Source organism: Lepisosteus platostomus, chromosome 7 (assembly GCF_059453375.1).
Source record: "Lepisosteus platostomus isolate fLepPlt1 chromosome 7, fLepPlt1.hap1, whole genome shotgun sequence".
Lineage (NCBI taxonomy): Eukaryota > Metazoa > Chordata > Actinopteri > Semionotiformes > Lepisosteidae > Lepisosteus > Lepisosteus platostomus.
The window spans coordinates 12321631-12337372 of NC_142617.1; the positions used below are offsets into that span (position 1 = coordinate 12321631).

The 15742-nt window shown below is 36.7% G+C and overlaps 1 protein-coding gene across 3 annotated transcripts in view; it reads right to left on the reverse strand.

Moving 5' to 3' along the window:
• The window catches only part of pde2a (phosphodiesterase 2A), a 224639-nt gene that overhangs the window by 51474 nt on the left and 157423 nt on the right, over positions 1–15742 (reverse strand). For all 3 annotated transcript variants that reach the window (XM_088639301.1, XM_088639303.1, XM_088639302.1), the window contains exon 5: positions 1740–1849. In XM_088639301.1, the coding sequence (XP_088495427.1) occupies positions 1740–1849 (110 nt within the window). The remainder of the gene's footprint in view (positions 1–1739; positions 1850–15742) is intronic.

Below are 15742 nucleotides of genomic sequence, written 5' to 3' on the forward strand. Positions count from 1 at the left end.
AAACTCTGTTTTTGAGAAGTACTCTGTAATGGGAAATTTCATGTTGAATGGTGTTCTCAATGAGTATGGTTTCAGGTTTAATTAGGCTCAGAGAAGGAATACTCAATAAGTATTGGCTTCATTTGTTAATATTCCTGTGCATTCAATGCAAGAATTTGAAAACAAAATTCACTTTCTTTGAAGCCTTTGCTTGTAGGGCAACTTGGACAACAGTCCCTTAAAGAACAATGCAGTCTACTGTACTGTAAGTCAGACTTAAAATCTAATTAGACCCACAGGTTTATTCCTTGTAAAGTCATCAAACTAAAGAACCAAAAATGGAAACACTGTTGTAACCTTCTACGTAATGTTTATATACGGCATGATCTGCAGTGCTTCTGCAGATGCTGATTGTAATGAGCCTTGTCATTTTTTGCTTTTTCTTGCTACTACGGACACCATACGGGCTGGAACAAATGTAACTGATTGTCATTGTGAAGTGCTTCCTAGAGGGGGTTGTCAGGGAATAACAACTGGTAGAGGTAGGATCTATACTGCCTGGATATAATTGAACCTTTTCTGGCACAGAGAGAGAGAGAAAAAAATATACTTGTATTTCCTACCATTATCATCTCACAATTCTTTTTCTCTTCCCCTCCAAGTTCCTTCTCCCTCATCTCTTCAATTAATACTCCCACTCAGTCCTTTTCAGTGCAGTTTATTACCCCTGCATTTGTCACTTTTCCAACCCAGGTCCCCTCATTTTCCTCCACTGCCATTCTTGCTTGTGTAGCAGAATTTACAATGGGTACTTTTTATTCATTTTATTATAGGATACAGACCTGTGTGAGTAAACAGATAAAGCTTATGATAAAATCTGTCTGCTTGGTGCGATTCAGACTGACAGACACACTTACTCAAATTCTTCTTCAATTCAAAATATGATCTATTTTTTGGTACACAGGTCAGAGCACTATGCACATTACCTCTGGAATACAGTCCATGACCTTTATGGTTTTAAAATTCATACCCAGCCAGGAGGTAACACTGTACTCAAGGCCTCATGAAAGAGTTGCTGAGGAAACATCCCCCTAGTCTCAATGTTGTTAGTGAATAGGTAGACCTTTGAGTTTTGTTGCGCCAATCAAACATATATTCTTCTATATGGTGCCCAGAAGCTTACGAACAGATGGAACAAAGGTGAAAAGATGCTGAAAAACATGGGAAACCTCTGTAGGTCTTCGGCTGTGCAGTGTAAAGGGGTCACAGCTTCACTTCAGCATTTAATTCACTTCCACTTCACTCTGCACTGATGCGCAATTCACTTAATCCCAATTTTGTGTTTGAATCTCATTTTGGTAGTAACGTGATGCATGATTATCTCATTTCTCAGTCACCCCTCTCTGATGTTCCATCATTACCAAATTAGCCTAATTGAGTTACACTGACAGGCAAGAGTATAAATATTCCCTGGAAACTGACAAAATACTTAGGGCGTCTTTCCTCTTGCTGGTATTGAGCACTGCATGTAGGAGAGGATTTTTTTTCAGACAGATTTAAATAATCTCCAATATGACAGCTGTACATATATATCATATTGCTACCTGTCTAAACACTTACAAGTTGAAATTTGATTTTAACTAAAAAAAGCGTTTGAAATAAAATTGTGTTTGTAGATTTCCAAAGTACAGTACACCTCACATTGAGTTTCAAATGGTTATTGATTAATAAAACACATTGAGAGCAAAGTGAGAGCTCACCCTTTTTATCAGGTGGAAGAGGTGCTGCCAAGCTCTTCAGCTGCTTATCTTGGAGCTCAGATGGAGGCACTCCATTGCATTCAACCCTCCTCTTCTTAATAACTGCCTCTCTGAAAGACAACAAGCCAAAATATTTAAGAAACAGTTAAGCAGTTACTTCAGCTTCACTGCTAACCCCCTTTAACATTACATAAACAGGCCTGCAAGAGATACTGAGAATGTGTTGAAATAAATCAGCTGTGATATAGGTTAATAAACATCATTCTATTCTGCATCTGATGATTACAAAAACAAGAACAGCATTATAGGAATCAGGATCTTATAGTGGTCCACATTGAGCGAAGAATACGTCTTTGTTTCGGATTTTGTAATTCCTTATTTGTTGGTACGCCTGACACCCAGCTCCAGCTTGATCAGAATACTGCTACCAGGTTCTTGACTTCAATTTGTTTCGAATATCACACTGGTTACCTGTGAGTTTTCAAACTGATTTTAAGATATTCTCAGTCACATACTGTATAAAATCATTCTTGAATCAGGGTCTTCCTCCTTTCAAGAAATACTAATTCTATATTTACTTCCATTTACTAATATCTGATAAAGTATTTTTACAGGTTGTTCTCTCCAGACACCACCTGCAGTCAGTCAAATTCAGAACATTCAGCTCCTGTGCTCCTAATTTCTTGTGGCCCCCCAATCTATGTCACGAATGCAAACGAAACCCTAGATTCTTATAAAATGACATTGAAAACCTTTCTGCTACGAAAGTGATGCTTACTTCATTTGTATTTGTATATGCTTTGTTTTTTTAATTTTGATGAATGGGTGATATATAAAAAGAAACTTGTTTTGTATTCTATTTAATCTACTGTACATCTCACAGTCCTGGCTGCTATACAAAGGTAGGTACTTTAAGAACAGTTGAAGAAAATTAATAATAGAGTTCTGGTCCTGCAGGGAGCTCAGAAATAACCAATGTAAGTCTTCTGTTGTTGCATATTGCTAAAACATTCCCTTCTGGAAAGTTTTTGCTCCCCAAAAATGTTTGGGTGGTGGTTTTTGTCATTTTAATCAATTGTTATCAATTAACATGCACGTGCAGGTAAAACACCCATGAAAACATCCCAATCACCGAGCTCAGTATTTTCATGGAAATTGGACAATGAGGGCCTTATAATATTTAAATCCTGTCCCCCTCTTCATTTTCCCTGGATTCAAGGAAAACTAGACATTCCCTCGAAAATAACAGGTTGACAAGTAAATACAAAATTGAACCAAGTCCATATTTCATTCATGAGAAATAAAGTTATAACCAAACCAATCTTTTGCTTTGGTTTGTAGCATATTATCTTTAATATTAGCATTGGATGCCATTATATACTGAAGGACTAGAACCAGCAAACAGGCCCTCAATAAATTAGATAATATAATATAATACGTTCCTATATCTTGAGGCCAAGTGGTTTGATTGGAGTCCAGTTTGCATTAAGACCCAGGAATGACTCAGTTCCTCAATTAAAAACAGGATGCTTTTTTTACAGTGTGGCCTGAGCCACAGAGGCTGGTATCCTAGCACAGCACAAGGTATAAACAGCAAGCAAACTCTAAGTGCAACATAAAATGGCAAAACTGATAAGTTTCCTAAAAGTGTAGGAAATACAGTTCTGAGGCAGGAGGACCAACAACATATGTACAGCTTTTTCAACTTTGTAAGAGAGCCAGGGTAGCAGGGTTTTGAATGACATTTGAACCAGATTCTCTGCCCCACTGTTACCAATAATGGTGTCTCTTAATAACAAACCTTCATTTTATATGGATTATATAACCAATCATATACAAAAATGCAATAAAAAATTAAGCTTTGCCAATGGACCTTCTTGTGCAACTGCTGCACAATTGTTTTTTGGAGTTCTTCTGTTTTATTTAAAGTTATTTATTTTTTAAACACTTACAGTAACAAAAATGGTTTGTCTCACACAAGTACTGTAAGGGAATGACGAGACCACAAGATGGCACTTTGGGAGCAGACGGGCATGTGTCCAGTTTCTGCTTCCTGTTTATATCCTGCTTTGTCTGTGCAATGTTGGGTTTAGTTGAAGTTAGTTACTGTACCTCTTCAGAAATTAAAAATAAAAACATGCGAAGAAAACAGATATTTACAATTAATTATGATCCTACTGGGACCAGGCAAGGGCACATTTATTTTACAGCAGTCTAGCTTGCCTAGATCTGCTCAAATAGAGGTGGTGACCCATCACACTCTGAATAATAAAAAAACACATTACTTATGACGCACAAGATCTGAATGTTGAGCACACCCAAAAGGTCCTTTGTTTCCTGCGCAGACTATCCATTCTGTGCACAAAATATTTAATGGGCAGTTTAGCCATAGTTCGCCCAAATAAATAAACTGTCGAAAATAATTTCACAAATCGAGTTTCTTTGAGGGCCAGTAAGTAGAACTGACTTTACAACATCTGCATTCAAACTCTAAAAGATTGCAATCATTATTCATTGTTTTATTTTTTAACTCAAAACCAAAAACATCAGCATGATTTACATTTTTCTGATTGTTTGAACCACCATGACCCTGTACTGCACTGGAATAAGCGATTTTTGCAACAGGATGAAAGAATACTGTGAAAGTCATTGCCTGTACAGTTCTTCCATTGAAATAACCTTCTCTTGATTAGCAGTTTATTATGTGCTGTATTTGACCTGGAGGCAATCTGTAATTGAGAATTTATCTGCTTACCAAATTCCCTGGAAATTAAATTCACTTGAACCTGGAGTCGAACCTGACACCGTTATTGTTCCATGCCAATTTCTTTGTATTCTCAACTGAACTGTGTTTCCCCATGGATGTCTTAAATGCAGAAGGGTAGCCAGAAGCAATTAATCACGTCTGGCCCTAGAACAGCATCTCATTAAAGCAGAGCCTCTGAGCTCATTCACTTCTTTTCATTGCTATGTCAACATTATAAGGTGTAGCTCATGTACTGCTAGACATGCCTCCCCGATCATGGTTCGTCCAGAAGGCATGGGTTAGACATTTCAAAACAGGCAAGACCAGACATAAACTACAATGTGAGGAACAACTGAAGGGCATACACACAGTTCAGATCAACAGTTTCTTCCCTCCTGTGATTTTATGATAAAGAGTAACAGCTGATATAGCTTTTAATAACCATTGTAAATCTGCTCAGGTCAGAAATATTCTACTTAGCATGCTGCCATTATGTATTTATTGCACAATCCTTTACTTTCAGAAGTAAGAAAAATGAACACATCTGATATCTGTGTGATTTATCATGCTTATTTATCATGACATTTATTGTGGCAGTAAAGTAGTATATAGGTAGTAAATGCTCAATGGCTACTCCAACAACTATAAATAAACAGTACCTACTGTAAGAGTCGAGTAGAAGAAAGGGACCAGGAGGAGATGAAAAAGGCAATCAAGAACATACTTTCTAACCTGATCACTTTTTTAACAGATTTTTTTTTTATTTGAGACACTCTATTTAGCAGAAATGAAGATTATTAGGCCATTTTCTTCTCGTAATTCTGAAAAATGTACAATTTTCTTCTGATATTCAGACAGTTAAAGGACCTAAACTCTTTCCAATCTCTGAACAGTCAGGAATAATATTAGACTCCAAACAGTATAATGTGGTGGGGAATGTTTCCCAATCTTTATCATGCACTGATAAAGAATTATGGTTTTGCTTAAAACATTGTAAATGAAACATATCATGCCATACTTAAATTTACAATGGAGCTGGAGAGTGACAATTAATTTTCAACAATTTCTTTAGCCACACCTCCCATTTTTAAAGGACGCATGTTAAATAGACATTGGGAAAAAAATATTATTACTTCCACATTGTATGGATCAGTTACTTTTAGAGATATTTTGATATTACTACTATTGGGTAGATACTGTTCTAACAACATTACCCACTGCAAGGTGCTGCAAACTGATTGGGTCACATGAAACCAGCCAATCCAAGTCACAGGCAAACCAACATGTGACTTTGGTGTCATGACTAAGAACTCAGAGACTGTTGGCTATCGGTCACTGATGTTGCTGCCTAATCTGAAGAAAGAATTTAGAGAAGGGAATGTGGACCAGAGCTTATCTGACAAGACAGCAGGTGAAATCCCTGCCACAAATGAATCACAAGTATAAATGCAAAATGTAAAGCACTTCTGAACTATTCTCAAAAATATTCACTCTGGCCAATGGCTCGTATTGTTCTAAAAGTTAATTCAGGAAATTAAACTTGTTTGTGTGCAGAAGTGAATATGCTGTAAAAGAACTGGTACAAACCAAATCCATCCATACATCAAACGATGGATCATTAAGCTGTTCAATTTTACAATCACTGCCACTTCAGAGCTGGCTGCCTAGCATTCTGTATACTGCCTTGTCTGCATGTTTTACATGACACTAAAATCCGTTACACATAATTTAATCTGCTCATTTCAAAGTTCCATAATCAAAATGAGTAGGGGGAATAAATGAAGCTCAACACAGATACTTCTGTTATTTCAATTCCCCAAGCATCCTGTTCAACTTCACCACAGGATATTTTCACAAAAGAAAACATTGTCTGCTATTCTGCTTGAAGAGCTCTGTGCTGTAACACCACTTTATTAAAGCAGAATAGAAGTGACTAGCATAATGTACTGTGTAGAAAACAGTATGTATTATCATTATTTAAAACATTTAGTGCTAAACAAACATTTAGCTTGGAACAGGAAAGTGTTGAAGTATTCTCTAACAATCTACAAAATTGAGAGATGGTAATGTATTAACATGTGGAATTTGAGAAATTAATCTCGATTGAATCATATTCCTTATGTCTGTAGTGGCTTTATGTGTAACAGTGCTTTTCATTATGATTTATGCATTAAATTATAATATGGTTTAAGGATATTGAAGCTGTTGTATATACTGTATGTATTAGCGGAAGTGCCTCGTGTTACCACTTTGAGAATTAATGAGCATAACTTGTAAAAAAAAAAAGATGTTTGTCAAGGTGGATATGTCTTCTCTTCACAACATCATTTAAAAAAGTATTTGTGAAAATGCACAAAAAAAACGTTCCAAAAATGTTTGGTCTTTCCAGGAATCCTGTCAGTGGTGAATCAAGAAATGACAGCTCTACTACCTGCTAATAGTGTTGGAAATGTATCAAGGTGAACTGATATGTCACTTTTTTCTGTCTTTAATGTGGGAATTCCATTAGGCAGGTGCAGGACATTGAATTAATGTACATTACTGGAGTAGGATTTTTAAGGTCATGCAGTTTAATACATTACACTTAGTTTTCAGTAAAGGTCATTTTTTTAAATATAGTTTGAACATTCTTTCAAGTTTCAAGTCATCAAGTAGAAAGGATTCTAGATGGATAAAGCTAGTTCAATCATTTAAATTTTGTAGCTCCATAGATATAGTACTTACAGTCTAATTTAAATGTCTCGTAAAATTCTTGTTTATTTAGGTGACTCCAAATACCCCAGACCCGGTTGAAGTTCTTATAATCCCGTGGCTGGCAGAGGAATCATACTCCGTTGGGCCCCTGAGCAAGGCCCTTAACCCTGACTGCTCCAGGGGCGCTGTACAATGGCAGACCCTGCGCTCTGACCCCAAGCTTCTCTCTCCCTGTCTGTGTGTCTGTGTCTCCACGGAGAAAAGCTGGGGTATGCGAAAAGACGAATTCCTAATGCAAGAAATTGTATAGGGCTAATAAAGTAACATTATTATTATATTATATGTAGAAATGTACATATTTATGTAGGTGCTGAAAGCCAGGACTGCAAAATAATAACTGCTGGTTTGTTGCTATCATAGAAACAAACAGAAACAAACATTTTTGCACTTTTGTTGATGTACAGTACAGAATTCCAGGGGGAATCCTAAGGGATTCACAGTGCAGCTAAAGTTGTGAAGAGAGAAAACATCAAAAATGTTTCCTGCACACTGCTGCACTAATAAGGATAATCCATTTGGTCTACAGAAATGCAGTTTTCATGTTATTCCTCCTCCTAGCACAATTCAACCCTCAGTTTTCATGTTATTCCCATCACTGTTGTCAGTGAGAAACATGATAACTCTGAGCAGAAGCAATTTCGCTTCTAACAATGTGACCCCGTGAAGTTTCTGATTCAGATTCCCAATTCAGATAAACATTTATGCCAGGATTCTGAATTCCTTTATAAATTGTATTTAAAAGAAATGATTATACGTGACTCAGAGCAGAAACAACGTAAAGAGAAAATGTATTCAAAAAAGGTTCCAAGAAAAAGAAACACAGCTTTCCAATTTTCTTCAGAAAGTCACACTATTACTTAATTATGTGCTTGAAACAGCAAATTAAACATGGCTTTCAGGCTTCATGTTTGAAAGGTACCTCTAAGAAGAGTTGAGAGCCATCATTGAACAGATTGGTACGGCCAATCAGTGCAATAGATTTTTCAGATTACTGAAAAAAAAAACATTAATGATGGGGGAAAAAGAGCTCGTGGAAAATTTGTCTAAAATCATCCCAATATGGGCTTAAAACGAACTTCCACTGTTACACTTAGGTAGAGATATTATAAACACAACACATTAATTTGGCTTTACATTTGTCTAAACCATTGCAATATATAGATTTATTTATACAAAAAAACAATGAAGTGCTGGTGTTACTTATGTTATGACATTAGTATTTTAACACATTATCAAATCAATGGAGGCTAATATGAAGTGGTTCCAGTTTTCAATGAACAAATATCTCATGTCCTAAATTAGCTGTTGGCTATGCTTATATCCAATAAGACATTGCCATTACAAGAGAGTGGAGTGTTGTTCTCTCTGAAAATCAAATTCCACTCAACAATCATGAGCTGCAAGTGTATCTTGGGTTCATGTAGTTAGAACTTGCTGGCAAGTCCATCTGTCCCATGCACAGGAACATCCGATAAATGTGTGGCCATGCTTTGATATGCAGAAATATTAAAGTATATTTTCACACAAGTAAGGTAGGTGTAATGTGTAGGATGAGACCATTGTCTCTATCACCTGGTACAGTCCAGGAACCATCAAGTTCATTTTTAATTCATTTAGTAAAATGTCAGGATTTTTTTTCACTTTGACATTATGGAGTGTTGATGAGTGGCAAAGATTATCATTTAAATACATCATGGGACCATGCTGTTACACAACATAATGTGAAAAAGTCCAAGGAGGGTGTAGACTTTCTATAGGCACTATACATATTTAGTGCAATAGATATCCCCTTCTGTGGGATAAATGAAGGAGATTTCTCCTTCACAGAAGGTCTGGACCTTTTGGTGATGAGGAAACACACTGACTTGGAAGCCATTGAGTTTAACATCAACTGTACTGTTAATAACTGCACATGCTTGTAAGACTGCAAATTGTAATTTGTAAAATGAAACAAAGACTAGGTTTTGTCCAAGAGACAGCTGGAACAACAATTACTTGAAAGCTGAGAGAGAGACTGAGTGAGAAAAACAGCTATGCTATACTCCTTAAGCCTTTGTCACACTACAGGACTCAACATGACTTCTAGTTGGAGAGCATGTCAAAGTTAATCACTGCAGTTGCTGAATCTTCCTTTTCTGTCCTAGAGGGTGTAAAATTCTACGGCTAGGAATTGCAGGGTGTGACTGACGATTCTGCGACTGACACAATTCCCTTACGACTTTTCATCACAGTCCCAAATCTCGTATTGCGCTGTGAAAGTACCCAAAGGTCGCCTCATTTTGGCAGCCAATCCATGTGGAGCACACCGGAATAAGAGGAACAAACAACAAACACGAAACATTGAACAGACATCTGTGCTGGCTCCAAAGTTCAACGAGCCTCTTCATGTGCATAGACCAAAACACTCGCTTTCCTTCTTTCCTTGCAGCCGCATTTTATGCTTTGTACTTCCGGTCTAGCGCTCATTGGCTGTTGACTATTGCAGACACAAGAGCCCACCCCTATGACTTGCGACTCGCTACGAGAAAACCAAACCTGTTCGATTTTATCGTACTGAGTCACAGAGAGTTGTAGGGGCTATTAAAAGTGCTATGACTGAGTCGCTGGGGGTGTCACACTACACAACTGACGGTAACAGGCGTGCTGCAACTCTCTACAACTCGCTGTGATTTTCTAATGATTATGTAAATGAAGGCTACGACTGAAAATCCTAGGTAGTGGCATTACTTGTATGCTCTGTTTTAGGGAAGAAATGAAAGTCTTGATTAGAGCCCAGTAAGGTGCAATGTTCAATACTCATATTTGCAAAAAGGCAGAATAAGAATTTTCTGACTGTTCAACTGTCTTCAGCATTGTGAAACAATAAGAATGACCTAATATTAATTCCCCAAATATGCTGTATATATATTCCCCAGTGCTTTACCTGTCTCTTTTCTCATTATTGATCAAAATTGAAGGACTGTAATTTCTTGATTTGTAACTCACATGAACTGGTAAAATTAGACCGTTATGCATTACAAAGACCATTTTAAACAGTATCTAAGTATACCTTCATTGTATTTGTGACATGTTTGTGTTCAGATACGTTCTAACATTTTTTCCACATTAATTTTCCTATTTGTTCTACCTAAATGCTTGAGAATTTATTACATGCATGTTCATGTATGGATAAACAGCATGCTTTTTGCGTAGCTCATACCTTCTTGTTCCAAAACTATACAAACTAAATGCAAATTACCAGTTTATCTGTTACTTGCTAATAGCTACTACAATGCAAGCACAATAAAATGCCAAACATTTCAGATATTGCACATATGTAAAATATGTTCAAAAATTAGTAAATAATCAGTTTGCTAATGCAAAAGTGACAATTTAATCCCTCAGCTCTGAGAAAATAAGGAGCCAGGTCCTGCTTAAAATATTTCTTGTACTGATCTCCAGCATCTGCAGATGGATCCTGGAAACCTTCAGCGTGCACTTACAGGTAAATCCTGTTGTTGAATCACATAATCCAGTCTTATTTTTGTATTTGTTTGGTTGATAGATACAACATACCCCATGGGGAGGTAGACCTAATTTATTTCCACAGAAGCATACGGTGCACTAAGATCCAACTGTGCCTGGAGACTGCTGGCAAAAGACCCATATAAAACACTATAATTACTTCTCTTTCTGGTTTTATCATCTTGTCCTTCATACAGCTCACATTGCACTTGTCCCACTGGGCGTCCATTTCTAAATTACCTGATTATCTCATTTTTAATTTAAAAACTAATGAAAACAAAGAGTCTCAGGTGTTAATAAATCTACTTAAGCCCTCGCATACCTATTAGGAAGCTGTTAATAGAAATTAATTTTGTTTAGATAAACAAATCCCACCTAATAACTCAGAAATAATCTCACCGCAGATGTAGAAAATTGAGCGCTTTTGGAGAATTCATAATGGCGAGACAATACCCGGTAGAGAAGAGAATGCACATATTACTTTGGACTGCATACAGAAAGAGAGAAATTGGAAAAGAGAATTAGCTTCTGCGATAGGTTTGGTTTCTTACATCTTGCGGTGCAGAGATTAGTGTGGTCCAGTACGCCACAACTATTATTTGTAAATAAAAAGAAACGTATTATTTTGCAGTACGCAAATACTACCCTATTCATGATGTTATCCAGATACAATTTTTTTCATTGAATAGTTTATTAACCAGATAATCTGAGATCTTCAAACACACACATGCACACTTGAAAATCTCACTGCGAAGTGTGAGGTCACTAGGATGAGAATCAGCATCTCCAAATGTGAAGGGAATTGACATCTGGTTAGGGATTCTTGATGGAATAAGAAACTAGGCTAATTGGGAGAGTCCTGAACTACAGTCTCCACTCGTGTGGTTTGAGATTAGCTTGGTAAGAAAGTATCCTGGGATGCTTCTGTTGAAGTTCTACCAGAAACATCCTGCTAAATGGAAATCTTAAAAGGCATGCTGCAAGAGGCAGTCTCTCTCTTGTCTGGCCTGGAATTCTGCTCCTGAGGAAAAAGATGTCTGGTCCTCTCTACTTGATATTCTGTCGCTGTCTCTCACACCAGGACAGGATTGAAAATGGATAGATGGAACATTGCCAATGTAAAGAAACAGCAAGCCACTTTGGTGGAAAAGCAATGAAACTTCGTTCGTCATTTGTTACCAATGTACAGTACACTGCATGATTTCTCTGTTTGCTGGTGTTGAAAGCAAGTAATCCACCTGTTACTTACATTCAAAAACTGGAAGGAAATTATGTCAATGCAACTTGTACTAACAGAGCAAGTGAGGGAAACATAGAAGCCTTATCAGAACCTGGCAATGCATGTTTCATGGGAGCTTTATCTGAATGACCTGTTTTCAGAGCGCTGAGTTACAGCACAGTTCACAAACGCATTACTGCCTCATTCCCTCAACGTTCTGGGTTCTATACATCAAACTTTGCCTTAGATTCTGTATGATACATTCCTAAGTGTGATATATTGTGCTTCAGAATGAACTACATAGTGTGCAGAAGTTCAGGTTAGCAGTCAGTTTCTGATAGTTTTGGCCTTGCAAGTGACATTTGAATTAGTCTTAGATCCTTCCCTCTGCCAAACCATGTAATAATAATTAGCAAATCATTTTAAGCAAGGTGATTGACTGTGGGACTGGAATATAATCTGTGTATCAGCAGGTCCTGTTGCTAAATCACTTACAAAAGGAACTCTGATTAAAATGTCACTTGAAGGATTTAGCAGAAGGGGATTAAATAACTTACTCCTGACTGCATCCAGCACTAGAGACAGAGCTTGCAGAGCAGGAACAGGACCCTACTGGAAAGAGTCTTTTTCCTTCACCCCTGGACCAGAGATTATACTGCAGCTTTCAGAATGCAAAGCTTTCACGTGACAGGAACAGCATTCACTTGAAAATGAGTTGTGCATCAATGTTATTTTTGTGATGATAATGTAGTCTTTGCAACTCACATGTAAAAGATAAAAGTGGCTGTGCATGCGAAAATCAACGCCTTAGAAAGAGAAACTCAGCACACTGATCATTATTATTACAGATATTTATTCTTTTTATCTATAGAATTATTTTCACATGCACCTATCAGTATAATCCTTTTTATAACAATAATGGAAAAAAAAACAACAATTACAAATGCAATTACAGCATGTCCTGGTGTGCATGTTAATTTTGTCGGCATTGCGTTGCAGATGTTAATAAATCATTCACATGCAAATGGAATGGCACTTGTTTTTATAGATCAGTCAAGACATCCTGTGCCCAAAAACATCTGTGCTGAAAGTATCTGTAAAGTTATTCATTTTATTCCCCACACTGACTATTGTTTACAGTTAAATACATCCAGCTGCACTACAATATTAGAGACAAGGACAGATTATGAATGAGATAGCCTCAGAATAGAGGTTTACCTCATTTCATGTTACAGAAAGGTGACTCAGAAAGCAGCAGACTTTGACACCAGTAAAACACATACTTTCACTCTACAGTGACAAAGAAAGCATCATGAGAAATGAACAAGGGAAGGGATAAATGGCCACACATTAATGTAGCTTGAAAAACCTACAGAAAGGCACAAAGTTTTAAAAATGTTTTCCTGCTGCCCAAAATACAACATATAATGGCAATTTTATAATTTCATAGTTCAACACTCGTGAATTTCAGAAATATAAATATATATATTCCTTGTGTATCAAAATGCTTCTTTATTACTTATTAAATGAAGTGTATTTATTGCTTACATGTCTTGTTACCTCCTAGAAAACCCTAAATACAGTATGTGATTTTCATATTGTGATTTTCATTATTTGAAACAAATCCAAGCTTCTGAAATCTGAAATCTACATACTGTACAACTAGTTGGGTCTCTGAACTCCTGGACGTTGTCAGGGCTCTGGAGTTTCATAGGTCTGAACACTGAGAGGAACATTGCTGTGGTATCCTTGACTTCACTCAGATTGCTCCAGTAAGTGACCAGATCTATAAGCTGGTCTATATTTTGTCATTGCAAATGAGAATTTGTTCTTATTTGCATTATCTGATTAAATAAAGGATCGAAAAATACCCAAAAAGAAGTGCCATGACTTTAAAACTTTTGTAACATCATTCAGTTCTCCACCAACCTCCTCCATACACAGGAGGTTACGGGATCCAAGCCAGCATTCAAAGCCACTTATCTCATTGTTATACAACCTGCACAAAATCCTTAAGAGTGCTTTAAAATGTGGGAAAGGAGAAGTTCACTCGTCAAACTGGTAAACAGTTGCTACTTACGGCATTTACTTGTCAACAGAAATGTCTCAAACCCACTTTGTACCCATGGTGCAACTGTGTATATTCTGACCATTTACACAAAGCTCAAAAATAGATCCTTACATAACTAATACATCTGACATGACAAATCAAACAAATCCAAACATATACTTATAGGGGAAAAGTTATTCTTTGCAAAGTGTATCCCAAATTAACTGCTATGCCTGATCTTCCAGGGATTAATTCTCAACATACTGTAACAAGGATATCAAATGTGAACTCTTTGTCAGAAGCAGAAAGCTGAATTAAATACGTTCTTCTTGCCAAGTTGCTGTAGAACAGCTCCATAAATTGAATAAAATGTACTAGCATGATAAACACAAAGCACCAGCAGGAACATGCATTAACAATATATACCATTCAAACTGTGTTCCTGTCTGTGCTGAAACAATACCAAGATAATAAATTTGTTTTGTTAATGTCCGCAGAGTTACATACCCTCTAGTCCAAATTAATTTCTTATAAGGAGAGAAATATACGACTCCCACAATACAGTTGTAATAAAACTATATATATATTTTGTGGTACAGTATACTGTACACAAATAGAAGATTTATGTTTCCATCTGGGAAAAGCACAGAAAATTAGATCTTGGGGGATAATATTGGTAATGCTTAAATGCATTGAAATGAAAACAATTCAGAGAAGATCAAAATTCCAGGGAGCTAACAGGAAATGCATTATAGACTTAATAGAAGGACTATGCTGTAGTCAGTATTTTCACATAGAGGTATATAGGTTTTCCATATGCAACTGCAAATACCAATACTGCAACTGTAAATTATTTACATCAGTTTGAAAATTATTTTATTATTAATGTTATTACATTAATCTTCCATACTAAATTCAATTAATGGCACACACTTTCCAACAGACTGCTCAGGAATTGTTTGATACAGTGTTATAGAATATACCAGGGCAACTTATTATGTTACACAATAACAGACACATTACACACGCTGACAGAAATATGGGAAGGCAAAATCTAAATATTATGACCTTAACCAAGGTTTCCTAAAGGAAACATCCATTGAAAGAGTTTTGTTTACCTTTATGACAATACACTTAGACACCCTTACTCGTGTAAAATGTGTTTTGATTGAATTTAACTTCATATCTGAATGTGAACCACCAGATCACTTCTAAACTTATCTTTAGCAGGCCGAATGCTGAGTTTATAGCTCATCAATAGTTAATCATATCTTTTTTTTTTTAAATTGGAAAACTATGGAAGCACTGTGGATGCACATTATAGAAAGGCTGTGCTTTTCTAAAAAAATGCAAGAACATTTGTTCCCGTTAATGTTCTCTCCACCACAAGTGCATTCTTTATTAATGATAATTATTATGACCCTCTTGAGGACAAAATACAGTTACTTGACAATGCTCTTTTATCTACCCTCGACACCTTTGCTCCCTTAAAAACTCGAACCATCTCCTTCTCTCGCCCTGCCCCCTGGTACAATGACCATCTGCGTTTCATGAAGGCAGCCTCTCGCAAACTTGAGCGTAGGTGGCGTCTTTCCGGCCTAAATGTACATTATCAGGCCTGGAGAGATTACTTATCTGAATATAAGGTTACAATTGAGTCTGCTAGATCCACCTACTTCTCTCACATCATTGAAAATCACCAAAACAATCCCAGACATCTTTTCTCCACC